The sequence below is a fragment of the Panthera tigris genome, chromosome D2 (assembly GCF_018350195.1).
Source record: "Panthera tigris isolate Pti1 chromosome D2, P.tigris_Pti1_mat1.1, whole genome shotgun sequence".
NCBI classification, from domain to species: domain Eukaryota; kingdom Metazoa; phylum Chordata; class Mammalia; order Carnivora; family Felidae; genus Panthera; species Panthera tigris.
The window spans coordinates 58,629,254-58,645,171 of NC_056670.1; the positions used below are offsets into that span (position 1 = coordinate 58,629,254).

The 15,918-nt window shown below is 54.5% G+C and overlaps 1 protein-coding gene across 6 annotated transcripts in view; it reads left to right on the forward strand.

Annotated features, from left to right (window-relative positions):
- Positions 1–10,880, forward strand: part of PAX2 (paired box 2) — a 77,777-nt gene extending 66,897 nt beyond the window's left edge. For 3 of the 6 annotated variants that reach the window (XM_042960906.1, XM_042960901.1, XM_042960904.1), the window contains 3 exons: positions 7,905–8,006; positions 10,180–10,266; positions 10,740–10,816. In XM_042960906.1, coding sequence (XP_042816840.1) covers positions 7,905–8,006; positions 10,180–10,266; positions 10,740–10,816 — 266 coding nt within the window. Of the gene's footprint in view, positions 1–7,904; positions 8,007–8,156; positions 8,243–10,179; positions 10,267–10,739 lie in introns of those variants that run through there. The other 3 variants (XM_042960905.1, XM_042960902.1, XM_042960903.1) reach the window with 2 other exon arrangements.
- Positions 10,881–15,918: the final 5,038 nt, after the last annotated feature.

Below are 15,918 nucleotides of genomic sequence, written 5' to 3' on the forward strand. Positions count from 1 at the left end.
TCTTCATGATTAGCTGGGTTACAGAGGACCTTTCAGCTGTCATAGATGTTTAGAGATGCATGGGGGGGGGGGTCCCAAAGGACAATTCCCCAAAAGGGGGCTCCCCTGCCACTGAGCTTGTTCATTATTTGGCCCTTTCTAAGAAGAAAAGTTTGGCTAAGTAAAAGTAAAAATCAGTCAACTTAATCTTTTCTGAATAACCAGAAATTCTAAATGGTGGTATCCTGATGAGTATTCCAGGTATGCTTTGGGACCAAGGGCTCAGAAATGTCCTGGTGGGCCACCTAGGTAAGACCTGAAAGCCTGTTTCCCCCAGAGAGCCAGCCACCCCCCAAGGTGACAGGAAACACCCCCCCCCACACACACACACACACACTCACACACCTGGCCCAGGGTGATCAGAATCTTTCCTTCCCCCACTATTAGCCTCAGGACAAACAAGCCAGTACTGTTTCACCCCTGAGCTTTGGGAGGCAAGCCTTGCTACTATTGTTACTTCTGAGAGGGCTTTGCTCCCTTCAGCCTGGAATCCTCTCCTCTCCTCCCCCGTGGCGGCTGGGCTGCTAGGCAGGGAGGGAGGAAGTCTGCGGCCCGCTCCAAGAGCAGCCTAATGCTCCAGCAGCTTAAGTGGCCGTTTTCCTTGGGATTAGGGTTTCACTTACACAGAGCGCCTGAAAAACGCTGCGCTTTCGGAAGGATTAGAGCTGACAATTCAGTGGTCTCAGAGAACAAAATAAAGCCGGAGAGGAACTGGGAGACCTGGAGTATCGGGAGACTGTGCAAACAGGCTTAACCTCTGCCCACCCAGCACGAGGGTCTCTCGTGTTCTTGAGCCCATCAGTGAGCCTGGGCCCGCCTCCGGGGGGTGGGGGGCGGCGGTGCGCCAGCACCTGCCCAACTCCTGGTCTCCACTTGAGATTTGCTAAAAGAGCCAGAGAAGGCAGCTTGGGGAAGTGAGGGAGGAGAGGGCTGGGATGTCTTCCCCTCTCTCTGAGCCTCAGTTTCCTTCTCTGTAAGGTAAGGGGGTTGGACTAGGAGATAGCCACATTCTCTTTCAGGCCTTTGAAAATGTGATTCTCCCCAACACTCCCTAGCCTTATCCCAGGATCCTGAGGCTGTAGCTCCATCCATGGTCCAGCTGAGTTAAAGGGAAGCCACCCTTGGGGGGCCCTAGGCCAGCTCAGATGAGGGCAGTGAGTGTGCTGGAAGGGGAGGGGGTGGGGACGGCATGGCTGGTGTATCCAGCTGGTTGGCTGTCTGGGCGCAGACCCCCCCGAGCCCACACAGATCTGGGCGGCGTCCCCGCCCAGGACACCGCAGGGACTAAAGGTCCAGCTGTCAGTGGGAAGCAAGATCAGCTAGGAGAGCAGCCACCTGAGCTGCGGGCACAGCCCCCTCTGCTGGAACCCAGAGTAGGCAGGGCTCAGGATGAAGAGCTCTGGGGCCAGCACGGTTCCCCGGGGCTGGCGGCCGTCGCGCAGGCACCTCTGCCCTCGAGGAAGAACCTTTGGGAGGATTTGGAAACCTTGGAAATAAGAAACAGCACGAACTAAGTGGGAAACTCCTTAAAAAGCAGCTTTTACAGATGTGAAGTTTGTTACTTTAGCAGATTATTTAAACTTGGATTGGTCATTAAGTGATTATAATCGGTACACCAGTGGAAATGTGCAGTGTATTTAGGCGGCAATTACAAATTTAATAACTGCGCATTCTTGGAAGTATTACGGATGCTTGTGTCAAACGCAGGCACAGACCGCCACCCTCGGAGCAATCTAATGTCTTCATCTTCAGTACCTTATGAGAAGCAGACAAAACTTGAGACTAGGATAGTAAAACAAGAGTTATGTTTTCTGGCCTTAGGCTCCTCCACAGTGTCAAGTGGATAGCAGAAGTGCTCATTTTCAGAGAACGATGCTGCGGAAAAGCACCCCTACACTCACCGGCTGGAACTTTGGCTGTATAAATCTGTGTCTAATAAGTCTGGTGGTCTGAGTCATCCCTGAGCCCGAGCACCTCCGCCACTCGGGCAGCTGCCTTTTTATTGTTTCCTGGGTCTTCGGAATGCTGACGTTTCCCCTACTTGAGATAAGACTCTCCGCTCCCTCACATACTCTCCTGCTGTTCTCTGTAGGATCTCGTCTACTGGTACGATTGAAGCGCTTTCGAACAAATCGGTGTCTTTCTTAGGCCAAAGAAAGGAGGTTCGTTTGGTGTGTTATGAGTAGTGTTTCTCAATCTCTGAGTCAGGCATACTTTTGCGAATACGATAAAGGCCATCTAGGTGTTATATATGTGTACTCATAACGTCTGATGTATAGCTTTACATGGACCCTGTGAAGCATATCTATGGAGTCCCTGCAGGATCAGTGAACTCGTTTAAAACCCTTGCTGTAGAAAATGAAAGAACCTGAACCATGCAAGAAACAAGAAGCCACAAGATGTTGCTTTAGGAAGGATTCATTTAGCATCATCCCAGGTTACCTTCCTGGACCAAATACCTACTTTCTGGGTCTATAATATTCAAGAATGTCATTCTAGAATCAGTTCCTATGGTCCTGCTTGTTCTGTCATCCAGATTCAACCATCTACTCTCTGTGAAATCTCGAACATAATACTTCGCCCCTCTGAGTTTCAGTTTTTCATCTATACAACGGGGATTACAAGCAGATCGACATCGTTGGTGGATATGAGGATTAAAAGAGAGAAGACACAGAAAATGTTTCGGACAGTGCCCAGCTGTCATCGGCGTTCGACGAATGCTAGCTAGACTAGATCAAGTAGAAACACAACTCTGCCCTTGAATCTTAGAGCTGACAAGATAGCATAAATTCTCTGGTGACTGAAATTTTCCAATTTCTTTTTTTTTTTTTTTTTTTTAAATTTTTTTTTTTTCAACATTTATTTATTTTTGGGACAGAGAGAGACAGAGCATGAACGGGGGAGGGGCAGAGAGAGAGGGAGACACAGAATCGGAAACAGGCTCCAGGCTCTGAGCCATCAGCCCAGAGCCTGACGCGGGGCTCGAACTCACAGAGTGCGAGATCGTGACCTGGCTGAAGTCGGACGCCCAACCGACTGCGCCACCCAGGCGCCCCTCCAATTTCTTAATAAAGTCATTCGCCTTGCTTTTCTCTGTGCTTTGGAAGAGGAACTGCACTTAGATTCTCCAAAACAGTTGATTCGATCTGGCCCATTTGGTAAGGAATGTCTGGCAAAAGTGCACCGTCTGATTCAGATGTAGTGATTGCTGTAGAAATTGGCTGTAGACTCTTCAGGGACTTCTGCAGTTGAACTGAGAAGACATCCTCATCAAGTACAGTGCTGCTAACACTTCTGGGTACTTTAAGATTCTCGACTACTACGGTTTCTTAAAGAGCCTCTTTGTTTTTTAGAAAACTCTCCAAGGAGATTAATACTCCACCCCATGGAGTTTTACTACAGACTTTCGGTGTCAGTATTTTATTCTTTATGTCCTGTTTTTTCTTGCCTCATCTTAATGACAACGGCGACAGTATGAGCTTTTGCCTGTTGGATGACTTCTTTTCCTTTCCTTTGGCTCTTTTGGGAATTATCTGGCTTCACGTTATCATTAAAAGGCGGTGTGGGACAGACACAGCTTCGAACTCTGGCTCTCTCCTTTACTAGCTCTAGACCCATCAGGAAATCTTTATGCCTCTCCGCGCCTCCATTTTTCTCAACTTTGAAACAAGGGCGTTAGATCTTCTCGAAGGCTCTTCCATCTTTCAAACTTTGTCATCTTAGGAAGCAAGGATCCAACACGAAATGCCCCTTCCCCTGGTCATATGTGGGTTCTTATCCATTTGTGATTCCTGGTGCTGTTGTCCCATGACTGGCACTGTGGGTGAGCAAAACACTCTTGCCTCTCCCTATCCTCTGTTGGGTAACACGTACTTAATAACCTATGTATTTCGCCACGTGGCTGTTTTCTCCTCTTTCTGTGCTTTCGCTCCTTTGCTTTTAGGGGTTGGTCGTGCTTCCAGTTCTCGAGTCTCTCTCTGCTCCCTTGTGTCCATCCGTCTGCAGTGCTCTGCCGATTCTTCCTTGCACACATTCCATTACCCATTCATATCTCTCGCTAAAAGAGGCTTGCTCAAAGAATGCTGCTGGGCAAATGGTATGATGGTCTTCGTAATTTGAAAACTTCCTGCGGTACGTGTTTTCCATTATTGACAACGGGGTTCCAGAAGAATATATGGCTCTGGCAAGACTTTGGTCAATTTTTTCCTCCTCTTCTGGTGTCACCTGTGTACTAATGAAGCCATTGAGCGTGCTTTGTATGCGGCGGCTTGCACCTCTGTTGGCTCAGGGGTCCTGATGGGCACCTCTTTGTGGTGATGCTGCTGTTTCAGAATCCGCAGTGGCAGCAGCTTCACAGCTGTATGCAGAACACCAGGAGGCTTGCATGCTTCTTCCTCGTCCTGGGCATCTTCTCTCACATTTTAAAAATGTCTGAAAAGCACTTCCCGGGTTCAGTTCTTTAACTAGAATTTGGGAATGTGTCTTTCAATGAACAATTCCGCGGGTGACTTCCAGCATGCAGAAGTTTCTGTGTGCCGGAAGTTAGCCTGACTGTTTTTGCAAGAGCAAAAGCCAGTGGAACTAAACAGTGCAGTGGGGATAACTCCAGGCTAGCTGGAGACACCTTTCCAGGCATCCAGCCTCTCTTCCTTTCTCCGAAGCTAGGTAGGGAATTGTATGACACAACCTCAGATTACAAGGAATTCATGTGTGGCAGGCTGTAGGAACCAGGCAGCTGAAAATCAGAATTCGGGCGCATTTAAATTCCTGTTTTTCACTTTTCTGGCTGCTTTCCAGGCATTAAGATCGCAGGACCAGGAGGAATTGGATTTCTATATCTTTCTCATTTCAAAACCTCTACATCTTCCCTAACTCTCCTCTGTCTTGGGGCTTTTTGACCAGCACATGCCATATTATTAGTCTCTCAGGGAGTTGATAAATATAGCCGTCCTTGTCCATTTCAGACCCACTCCACTGAGAGATGGTCAGGAGGAGTGAAACTTTTATTGACAATAGAAGTCAATGAAAGAAAACCCACAACAAAGCAGGCACAGATACTTCCTTCTTCCTCTCTGGGAGTCCGAAGTGATCTCTTGTCTGATGGTTCTGCTCCGTTGTTTGTTCTTGAGTTTTAGGAAATATAAGACCTTAGCTATATTAGACAGTAGAGAAGAGAACCATTCTATTGCTTGATGGGCTATAAGTCACAATACAAGCCACTGTCATCCCTCATCATCCCCTAAGAATTCATAATGGCCTGTTCAAACTATTTTTAGAGAAAAAGCAGATTTCAGCATTGACATTCTGCCCCAGCCTTTACCTCTTCAAAGGAGACCAGCACACATGAAACAGTCAGAAAACAATACAACCCGCCTGGCGTTGGCTGTAAGTGCAACAGAGTGATAGAGAATCAATCAGTAAATACTTATTGAGCATCCTTTATTGAGTTACCAACCATGCAAGGCAGAGCAGAAGACAGGGCCCTGCCCTCAGTTTGATTATGGTCTATTTGAGGAAGCAAGCCATAATATGAAAGAACGGGTCTGATGCCTTATGAAATATAATGTCGTGGTCAGCCATGCAGCACAGACACTGTAGAAATTTGGAAGAAAGAAACTTCCCTGATGGGTAGAATGGTAGGCATTTTAAGGCTCGAGCTGGAAGGAGAGGGTAGCTATGCGGAAGACAAAACGATACGGCAAAAGCACAGAGGTTCCACAGCGCACCCGCCCATGAAAGCAGTCCAACTAAACCAGGTGGAGTGAGAATCAGAGCTGAGAAAGTCAGGTGGGGAGAGTACCCAGGAGGCTTTGAAAGCCTTGGCAGAGTGTGGATTGCAACTGTGGACCGCAGAGAATCCTCGGTGGTCTTCACAAGGGAAGCGATATGTTGAAAGCAACGTTTCCTGAGGACTAGCCAGGCAGCCACCCTTGGGATAGATGGGAGAGGCAAGAACGTGGAGGCAGGGAATACAAGCAAAAACACTGTTGTGGCTGGCCAGGGGCAGGTGCTCAGGAGCTGAGCTCTGGAGGTGGGAGAGGCAATGGAGACGGGGCTGATGTTACAGACATTGCTAAGGGGAATTGATAACACTTGCTGACTGACTTCATCTAAAGGGGAAGGACAAAGGCTACACATCAAGAAGGATTCTAAAGTGTTTGGTCTGGTGGTCTTCAAGAGGGTCAGGAGACCTGATTGGGAGGAAGATGAGTCTGCGTTTATTCCTGCTCAGTTTTAGGTGACAGTGGGACAGCTAATGAAAATGTTCAGCAGGCAGCTGGAAATGCAAAAGCCTGAGCTGTAGCCCGGTGTACTTTGGGAGAATTGAATCACTCAGATGTGTTGAGGGAGAAGTGAGGAAACTCACACGGGTCAGAAAAGTAGGAGATGAGGTGAAATTCACAGAGAGAGTGGCCAGGAGAACGAGGGGCACTTTGGAATAGCCATAGGGAGGATGAAAGCTGCGGGTGGGTGGGGGGAGCTGAGGAAAAGGAAACACACTGGGCCAGATGTGCGGAGTTCTGTGACTCCCTGCATCTTGCCACACCTTGCCTTCTCAGGGTCAGACAGAGGCACCAGAGTGGGACAGTGGACAGGCTGAAGAGGAGGATAAGGGGAATCTGGAGAGGATAAATGGGACCCAGGAGAGCATCACATTGTCTCTAGGGCATGGCACTGCGGGAGAGGGAAGAGGGCAGATTGTTGGCATTAAAGATTGAGGCATAAAACGTAAGGGAGGTGGTGATCCCTTCATGGCGATGGAGGGGACAGGCAAGAAAGGGAGGCCACTCAGGTGTCGCTGCATCCCAGAGATGTCTGTGAACCATGGGTGGCTCCCTAATACTGGCTTGCTTTACCTTCACTCCAGGACACTGTGAAGGAAAGCCCTGCTTCCCACCCTCCAGACTCTAGCTAGTAGAAGTTTCCAGAGACTAAGGTCCGGCAGTTGGTGTGGGGAGAGGGGTTTGCTCGTTGGAACTTGATCTGATCCACTTGAACTGTTGGCTCAAAGCCCCTGATTCACTTCAGGGATGGTTTTTTTTATCATTTAAAATTTTTTAAATTCTTTATTCATTTTTGAGAGAGAGACAGCGACACCAAGTGTGAGCGGGGAAGGAACAGAGAGAGAGGGAGACAGAACCCGAAGTGGGATCCAGGCTCTGAGCTGTCAGCACAGAGCCTGAGGCGGGGCTTGAACTCATGAACCATAAGATCATGACCTGAGCCAAAGTCGGACGCTCAACCCACTGAGCCACCCAGGCGCCCCATATCATTTAAATGCCATAAACGCTAAGAGCAAAGTAACCCACTGGATGCCTCCCCCACCCCCACTCTCCACACCTGCCAGGCCCAGCACCTGCAGCTCCACTGAGAGAGGACAAGAAATGCCCATCGGCCCCAGAATGGGTGGGGGTGGGTGTACCCTCCAAGCCTGAAGGAAAGATGGGGTGTTAGAGAGGTGCGGGGTGAGCAAGATGATAGAGGTCCATTTGCCTACTGGAGAGACCACAGCTGAGTATCTTCCTGGGGAGGAGGAATAAAAGCAGGTCACCTCCCGCCCCTTCTCCATCTGGGTTTGGGCAACAAAGGGACACAAGCAAAGGCGAACACGTAGGCACACGAACGCACACAGAGACACACAAAGTGCTGGAAACAGCAGAGGTGCATGGCCAATCATAGGACAGACGTTTAGCTAACGGGCTTCAACGCGTGTTAAGGGCGCACGCGGACCTGCTCATTCAGCTCTTCTGCCACGTGTCTGCTCCTTCCTTGCCAAGAGCGTCCTTCCCATGGAGTACCCTGGTGGGAGCAGAGGCAGGCCTCTCCCTTCCAGGCCTCACCCCTTCCCCTTTGTGTCTTTCTAGGTCGCGACATGGCGAGCACCACCCTGCCTGGTTACCCTCCTCACGTGCCCCCCACTGGCCAGGGAAGCTACCCCACCTCCACCCTGGCAGGAATGGTGCCTGGTAGGTGACAATGGTGCAGCTGCCTCGTTTAGATGGGGGTGACTACGCTGTGGGTGAGCTGCTGAGTCGGCTGTAGTCTGAGGCTGGGGGGGGGGGGAGACCCAACGTCCCCTCCCAAGCCTTTTCTGTTCCATCCCTCTCTCTCCCTAGAGGCTGCAGTTGGTCCCTCGTCCTCCCTCAGGAGCAACCCAGGGAGGGAGTTGGCCGAAGGGGCTCTTGTGTGCACCCCACCGTATGCCAGGGCCCCTCCCCGGTGCCCACCCAGCGGAGCCTGTGCCCCGGCTCCTCTCTTGGTGCCCCAGCCCACCCCAGCCAGCTGACACTGCTTGGAAGGGCCTGCCCTGGTTTCCATGGAAACTTGGAGCCCAGAACCATTTCCAGGGGCATTGTCAGTCACTCAGACAAAGCCACCCTGGTCCACACCAACCCGCAGGGAAAACCAGTGTGAACTGACCCCACCCCAGGGAGAGGAGGGAGCTAGTCCCTAAGGAAAGAGGAACAGAAGACAGGCTATGGCAGGATCCAGAGAGACTCTGGCTTCAGAGAGACAAGCTAGAGAACCACGTCTCCTCAGAGGTACCGGGCCCTCATTGCTCCTGGGAGGAGTTGGGTCTGGACTGTGTGGATCGGAGAGGCAGAGGCCGGATTTAGGGACTGAGGACTGTAGCTGGAGGTTGTGCTTTTTCCAACCTCCCATCCCAGATTGGGAGCCTGGCTTGAAGCCAGAGGGAGCTGAAGCTTCTGTTCGTATACACACCAAAAAACCCTCCTATCTTCAAGAGGGTGAGACTCGCTGGGCCTGCAGTCCACTCCTGCTGGTTGCCCTCTTGTGTGTCCCTTCCCTGACACACAACCCTCACGGTGGGGGAGGACAGAAGAGGGTGACTGGCCCCACTCCCGGATGTGCATCCAGGGGCAGCCCTGGGGAGGCAGAGCGTGGGGGGAAGGGCAGTGGCAAAGAGGAAGACTGCCCCGGGGTGCTGTACCCCCATAGGGGCTGAAGGGAGTCAGAGGAACTGGCTAACGAAAGCTGGGAGGTGTAGGTGAGGGGATTCCTGCCCAGATCTGGAGGGGCGTGGGTAGGAGTGTTGGGGACAAGGAGATTCTTCTGGGAAGGTCCCAGCAGTGAGCAGGTGGAGGCTGGAGAAGGTCTTAGAGAGGTGGGGGTGAGGGAGGGGGGAAGCCTGCAAGGAGGTGGGGATGAGGGGAGCCGCAGAGAGCTCATGGTGGCAAGGGGGGAGTCGTTAAACAGAATCTAGTGCTGATGAGGAAATTACACTTGTTTCATTAGCGATGGGGAAGGAGATAGCTCAGTTCCTCTTGGTCACAGTTGAGCTCAGAAGCTCATTATCCTGCTGCACGCATGCTTTCCCTCCTCGTCAATAAACAGGCTTTCCAGTGGCTGCATCCCCCACCCCCACCCCAGCTCCCTCTCGGAGAGGGGCCCCTTCTCCTCTACTTAACCCGCGGTTAGGGATCACTGTAAACAGTCTGGGGTCATCACACAGGAGAAAGGGCGAGGGGGAAACCCGGAGGCCTGGCCTTTCTCCCGCGGAGGGAGGGAAGCAGCTTCCGTCCGCTCCCAGCCCACGGGGCCCTCCGCTAACCGCTCGCGGACCGGCGGGCTGTCCCCCTGCTTCCCACCGCCTCCTTCTGCTGCGTGGCCCGCCTATCGAATCTCTCCAGGGAAAGGCGGGAGGGGGGGGGGCGGTGTTTCCCAGCAGAAACCCCCACCCCTTGCATTGGCACCGTGCTGAGATGCCATTCTCAGGACTTTCTGGGACAAAGTGTCCCGAGGGCCTTTCTTCGCCACCCTCCCCGGCTTCCATCCCGTGGGGGCTACGATTCCTAGAACCAGAGTATCCACTAAAAAGGCCCTAGACCCCAACGCAGCGGGGTAGGCGCGCCTGGACCCGGAACAAACCCTCCCTGGGTGACCCAGAGCGCCTCCGCGGCGGAGCCCCGAGCCCCCAGGCCCATGTGCGAGGGCCGTCGGTGCTTCTGCACCCGCCCCCCCGCAACGGGCTCTCCCCACGCAGACCCAGTGGATTGCTCTGCCTCTGTCCTGCCCGCCGCACCTGCACCTCGGGCCCGGGGGAGGCCGCTGGCGGGGCACGTCGGGTCCGCCCGGGCGTTGCGCTGGTCTGATCCCCACTCCCCAACCCTCCCGCAGGGAGCGAGTTCTCCGGCAACCCGTACAGCCACCCCCAGTACACGGCCTACAACGAGGCTTGGAGATTCAGCAACCCCGCCTTACTAAGTGAGTACGCCACCTGGCTGGCCGGCGGCTCAGCGCGTCAGCCCGCGGGCAGGCTTGGCCGGGCTGCTTCCGGACGCCGGTCTTGCTCCCCTCGACCCGCCCTTCGGGTGCCGGGCGGGCAGGCTCTGTTAGTGCAGCACTGAGGCCCCGGGATCCCTAGAGGACGCCCGCGCCTCCCGTCCCTTCTCTCCCTTCCTCTCCCTTCCCGGGGGTTAGAAGGTTCTGCGCCGCCCCCACCCTCGGCCCCCCTGGAAAGTCCCCAGTCGGGCGGCGGCGGTCACCCATTGATCGGGCCCCTCTCCCATCGTGAATGAAGCTCTCCTGGGGGCAACCGGCCCAGCAGCCCAGCCGAGGTCTCCCTTGCCCCCATCCCGCCAGACCCCAGCCCCGGGGAGGTCTTTGCTTTTCTTTCCTTTTTTGTTCTCCTGTTTGTCCTCTCACCCAGCCCATTCTTCTCCTGTGTTAACTTCCAGGTTCCCCTTATTATTATAGTGCCGCCCCCCGGGGCTCCGCCCCTGCCGCTGCTGCCGCTGCCTATGACCGCCACTAGTTACCGCGGGGACCACATCAAGCTTCAGGCCGACAGCTTCGGCCTCCACATCGTCCCCGTCTGACCGCCCACCCCGGAGGGAGGGAGGACCGACGCGACGCGATGCCTCCCGGCCACCGCCCCAGCCCCACCCCCACCCCAGGAACCCTGCAGCCCTTCACACCACCCCGTCGAAGGCCGGACAGGACGGGTGGAGCCGCGGGCGGGACCCTCAGGCCCGGGCCCACCGCCCCCAACCCCGCCCGCCGCCCCTCCCCGCCTGCCTGGACTGCGCGGCGTCGAGAGGAGGGCGCGACCCAGCTCGTCCCGACTTGGCCCGAGCCGGCCCCGGAGCGGACCAGCCACACCGCGGGACCCTGGCCGGGCCCGCCGCCACGCGCGGGGGACACGTTTCTGTGACACACAATCAGCGCGGACTGCAGCGCGGCCCAGCCCCGGAGCGGCCCGCCTCGGACGCTCCGGCGCCTGGAGGCTTCGCTGGAGGGACTGGGCGAAGGAAATTAAGAACAAAACGATTTTTCTGCAGAAGGAGGAAGAGCCCCCTGCCGAACCCTCGGGGAAAAGTCCTTACGCTCGCGCCAGCCGGACTGCCCCCACCTTCCGAGTGTGCCCTACCCCAGAAGGCGGAACGGAATGGGGGCGTGGGGTGCGGGCTCTTGGGACGGGGGTTGGGGTCATCAGGTCTTTCCGAAGTTGGGACCCAAGGCACGCAGGCCCCAGCAGCGCGCACCCACCGAGCCCTACTCTTGGCTCTACCCTATTCCACCTGAACTGCCTGGTTCCCCAGGGCACGCCTACTAGTGACCAGACTCTCGGCCCCATCTCGCCCCTACCTCAGCGTCTCTTCCATCTGCGGCCCTCCCATTCTTCCCCCCTGCCTGTCCTTTTCCCACCCCACGACTCTGCACCTCTCCTTTCTAATTCCTCGCCCCTGCGGAGGCTCTCCAGTGCCCGCTGCAGGACCAGTTTCCGTAGGCCGCGGGCACTGGTCTTCCCGGGCAGTTCCTGGACGTCCCCTCCCCCGACACAGACTCGCGATCTGCCGGTGGTAGGAGCCGGTTCTGAGCCGGCGTCTGAGCTGCGGCGGGGTGGGGGTGAGGGCCGCCCGCCCCATCCCCACCCCCACCCCCAGCCTCCTCCTCCGGCAGGAACTGAACAGAACCGCGAAAAGTCTACATTTAATATGATGGTCTTTCCAAAAAGGAGAAGCAAAACAAAACAGAAACCCAACAGGCTGCTGCTTTGTAAAAAGACGGTGTGTGTCGTGTGAAGGCGAACCCCGATGTATATAAGCCCGCCCCTCCGCCCCGCCCCGCCCGGTAGAGTCCCCGCTGCCCGCCCGCCCTGCCTGTAGATACGCCCCTCTGTCTGTGCTGTGAGAGTCGCCGCTCGCTGGGGGGGGGGGGGGACACAGCTACACGCCCACTAAAGCACAGCACGTCCCGGGGGAGGGGGGCATTTTTTATGTTACAAAAAAAAAAAAATTACGAAAGAAAAGAAATCTCTATGCAAAACGACGAACATGGTCCTGTGGACTCCTCTCGCCTCTGTTTCGTTGGCTATTTCTCTGTAATTCCGTGTTTTCGCTCTCCTCGTCTCTCTCCTCCGCATCTCTCCCCTCTCTCCATCTCTCTCGTCCCCGCCTCTCTCCCCCTCTGTCTCCGTCTCCGTCTCTGTCTCCGCCCCTCCCTCGGCCTCTCCCCCAGCCCCGGCCCGGCCGCCTAGCCCTCGCCGGCTAGCCCCGAGGTGGCCCCCCGACCCCAGCCCCGGGCTCGCCCCTCCGGCCGTGCCCCGCGCGCCCTGGGCCGCCCCGCCCCGTAGTTGCTCTCTCGGTAGCGGCGATGCGCCCTGCATGTCTCCTCACCCGTGGATCGTGACGACTCGAAATAACAGAAACAAAGTCAATAAAAGTGAAAATAAATAAATAAATAAATAAATAAAAATCCTTGAACAAATCCGAAAAGGCTTGGAGTCCTCGCCCAGATTATCTCTCTCCCCTTCGAGCCTTGTTATTTGAAAAGGAAAACGAGAAAAGAGAATAGTTGAAGGGAACTGCCGGCGCCCGGCCAGGCTCCAGTGGCCCGAGTGGGGGCGGCGAGGGCGCTGAGGTTCAAACTCCGAGGCCCGGTCCTTCCCAGTCCTCGTGGAGCTGGCCTGGCCGGGCAGGGGCCCCAGACCCAGGACCCAGCCAAACCCTCGAGAGATCCCCGACAGCTCTGGTCTCCTTAGCCACTTTCAGCGCGTCGGTTCGTTTTGATTCTTTTCTTTTTCTTTCTTTTCTTTTCTTCTTTTTTTTTTTTTTTTGTGCACATGAGAAATAAATAATAATAATAAATAATAATAATAATAAATAATAATAATAATAATAAAATTTTGTATGGCACTCCCCATGGCTCCAGGTTTGTCTCTCCCTGTCTCTGGGACAGGCCTCCTCTCACACTGGTCGACCCCAAATACCTGACTCAGTGATCCTCCAACCGTGACCTCCCTGTCACCCCCTTTGCCAAGACCCTTTCGTGATGGCTGAAATCCGGCAAAGGCCCAGATGAGTCCTCCCTTCAGTAGCTACCCCCACCGCCCGGCCCGCTCTGGGGGCAAGGAGTTGCGCTTTCCAAAACTTAGGTAACTTCGAGTTAGGCGTCTATACCAGGCCTATTTGGTCACCCTGCCTCTCTCCCCGCACCCCGATTGAGGGTTCAGGCTCTCTGAACGCAACGTCGTCGGAGGCGCTCTACCCGTGGGTGGGGGGTGCCTGCTGTGCCCGCTCCTTCCTCCGCTCATCCCTCGGCCGCATTTTTGTCCCCTGAGTCCACACAGCGACCGCGGAGGCCGCAGACGCCTGCCACGAGTTTCCTCGCCGGTCATTTACTTCCAGGCCTGGACAGTGCCCAGACCCGCGGAGACTCGGAGAACTTGCCGCTCACCGGACCTCATGTGCCCTTGGCTTTGTCCTGGAGAGGGCGCTTAGGCGCTTCTGTCTGTGTGTCTGTCGGTGGCTTCTATTTATGTTTCCGTGGGTCTGTACGGCCCTGGGAGGGTCTGGTAATGGAGAAGTAGGAGAACAGTTCGTTTTTTCGGACACCCTTACTGTTCTTGTGCCCGGGTGTCCGGGGAAGGATCTGTGCGGCCGTCCCTGTGTCTCTCTGTTCCTACTTTGGGGAGGGATGGGGGGATTGTCCAGGATTGTCCAGGCTGCATCCCAGGTACTTGAAAGGGGTACCCCCTCTATCTCTCCAGCAACCTCCCAACTCCAGCCCTCCCACAAAGGTCACAGCCTCCACCTGGTCTCTCTGCTCGCAGAGACTTCCTTTCTCGGCCGTTAGCCCCCAACTCTGCCTTTTCTCACTTGAAAGATTATTGAAACTCTGAGCTGCCAAGGATGACAACCAAGGCCTGGAGATGGACTAAGGAGTGACCTTCTCCCTTGGCTGGTATCTCCCGGACACCTCCTTCCCACCAGGATCCCAGAGGCCTTTCTTTCCCCAAGCCCATTTGCCCAGCTTCACCCACATCATGGGACTTCAGGAGGATATGAAGGATCCCCAACAAATCAGCAAGCCCCTAATCAAGGCTATCCCCTCTCTTCTCCCTCTCCACCTAGGTCTCCTCCCTATTCCCCATCTCAGCAAATGACAGTCCCGATTTTCCACCCTGCGCAGTGAGTCTCCTAGAAGAATGGTCTTCGGACTTCTTTGATCATACACATCTATTGGCAAAAAGGATTCTGAACGTGTACCCCCAATATAGGTATATTTCCTTGTTTACAAATTCCGTAAATGTACTACCAGACTAACGTTATGAATTTCATAGCACGTAAAAAAAAAAAGAAAAAGGGTGCGATTGGAATACATAGAAAGAGAAGTTCTAGTGTTCTCATCTCATGCCTAAATAGATTCTTTTGTACTCCCTGGAAAAGTTACACCCCACTTGGGAGATCCTGCTCGGAATCCATCAAGACCCAGGACATCCATCCAGCAGAACCCCTAGCTGTTGCCTGATGCCCAGTGGGTGAGTTCCTGGAAATTCCTGAGTTGGCCCAACCAATGCTGCTCTCATCATGAAGAAGGCTACTGGGCCCCCAGTACCTGGCTTTGCCTCCAGGTGCCCCTAGACTGGGAAACCTTCCCAGGGTTCATTAAATTAGAAGCCAGCCCTTACCTGGGTCCCACCAGAACCCCTTGCCTTCTGTTCTATTCTGGTCACCTTCAGACCAAGTTAGACAGCGAGGATCCCATTGTCTACAGTGACCATCTTTGCCCAGAAGCTTTCACGTTGTGGCCCTCCTGAGGTACTGATTTCCGCTTGGAAATCTGAGGGGCCCCCAAGCAGTTCTGCCCTCTTTGGCCAGTTTCCTGTTCTAACTGCAGCCCCATTTACCCACCCCAAACACCAAGAGGGCCCATTCTCTAGTTTCAGTATCCCCCAGAACTCACCTAATTTTGACTTGGCAGGTCCTGTCCCTGCCCCACCCCACAGAGTTCCCAGCTGAGGTGCACCAAGTATGACAATTAGAAACAGATGAATAAAGGTGTCCTGGGTTGAAGGAACAGCGGGAGGAAAGACATAGAGGCATGGAAATATACCAGATAAAATGTGGCTGGAGAATCTGGTGCCTGGGGAGAGACAGAGGGGGTGGAGGGTGAGGGCGGGAGACGAAGCATAAAAGTAGTTGAGAGCCAGGATACTGTGCCGGAAAATGTCAAAATGGTATCCATCACCTACACGGCCTCTTTAGGGAAGCTGCCCCACTCCCCGCCCCTCCTGCGCATGTAGACACCATATTTGTACCAACGACTCTGCTACGCGAATTGGACTCTAGCACAAATCCAAGCCGAGCCAATCAGGACAGCACACAGGACGAGGGAGACAATGAGGACATTCCCCTTGGGGAGCAAAGCCCCGCGGAGGCCCTGAGGGGATTCCCCAGTCTTCCTCGTCTCCGTCTCCATGGAGGACAGCTCCATTCTACCACTCACTCAAGCCAAAGACTCACAGCTTCCCTGACGCCCTCATCTTTCTCACGCCACTTCTGATCCACTGGCGCAATCAGACAGCTCTACCTTTAAAACAGACATGGAATTGGACCGCTTCGGACCACCCGC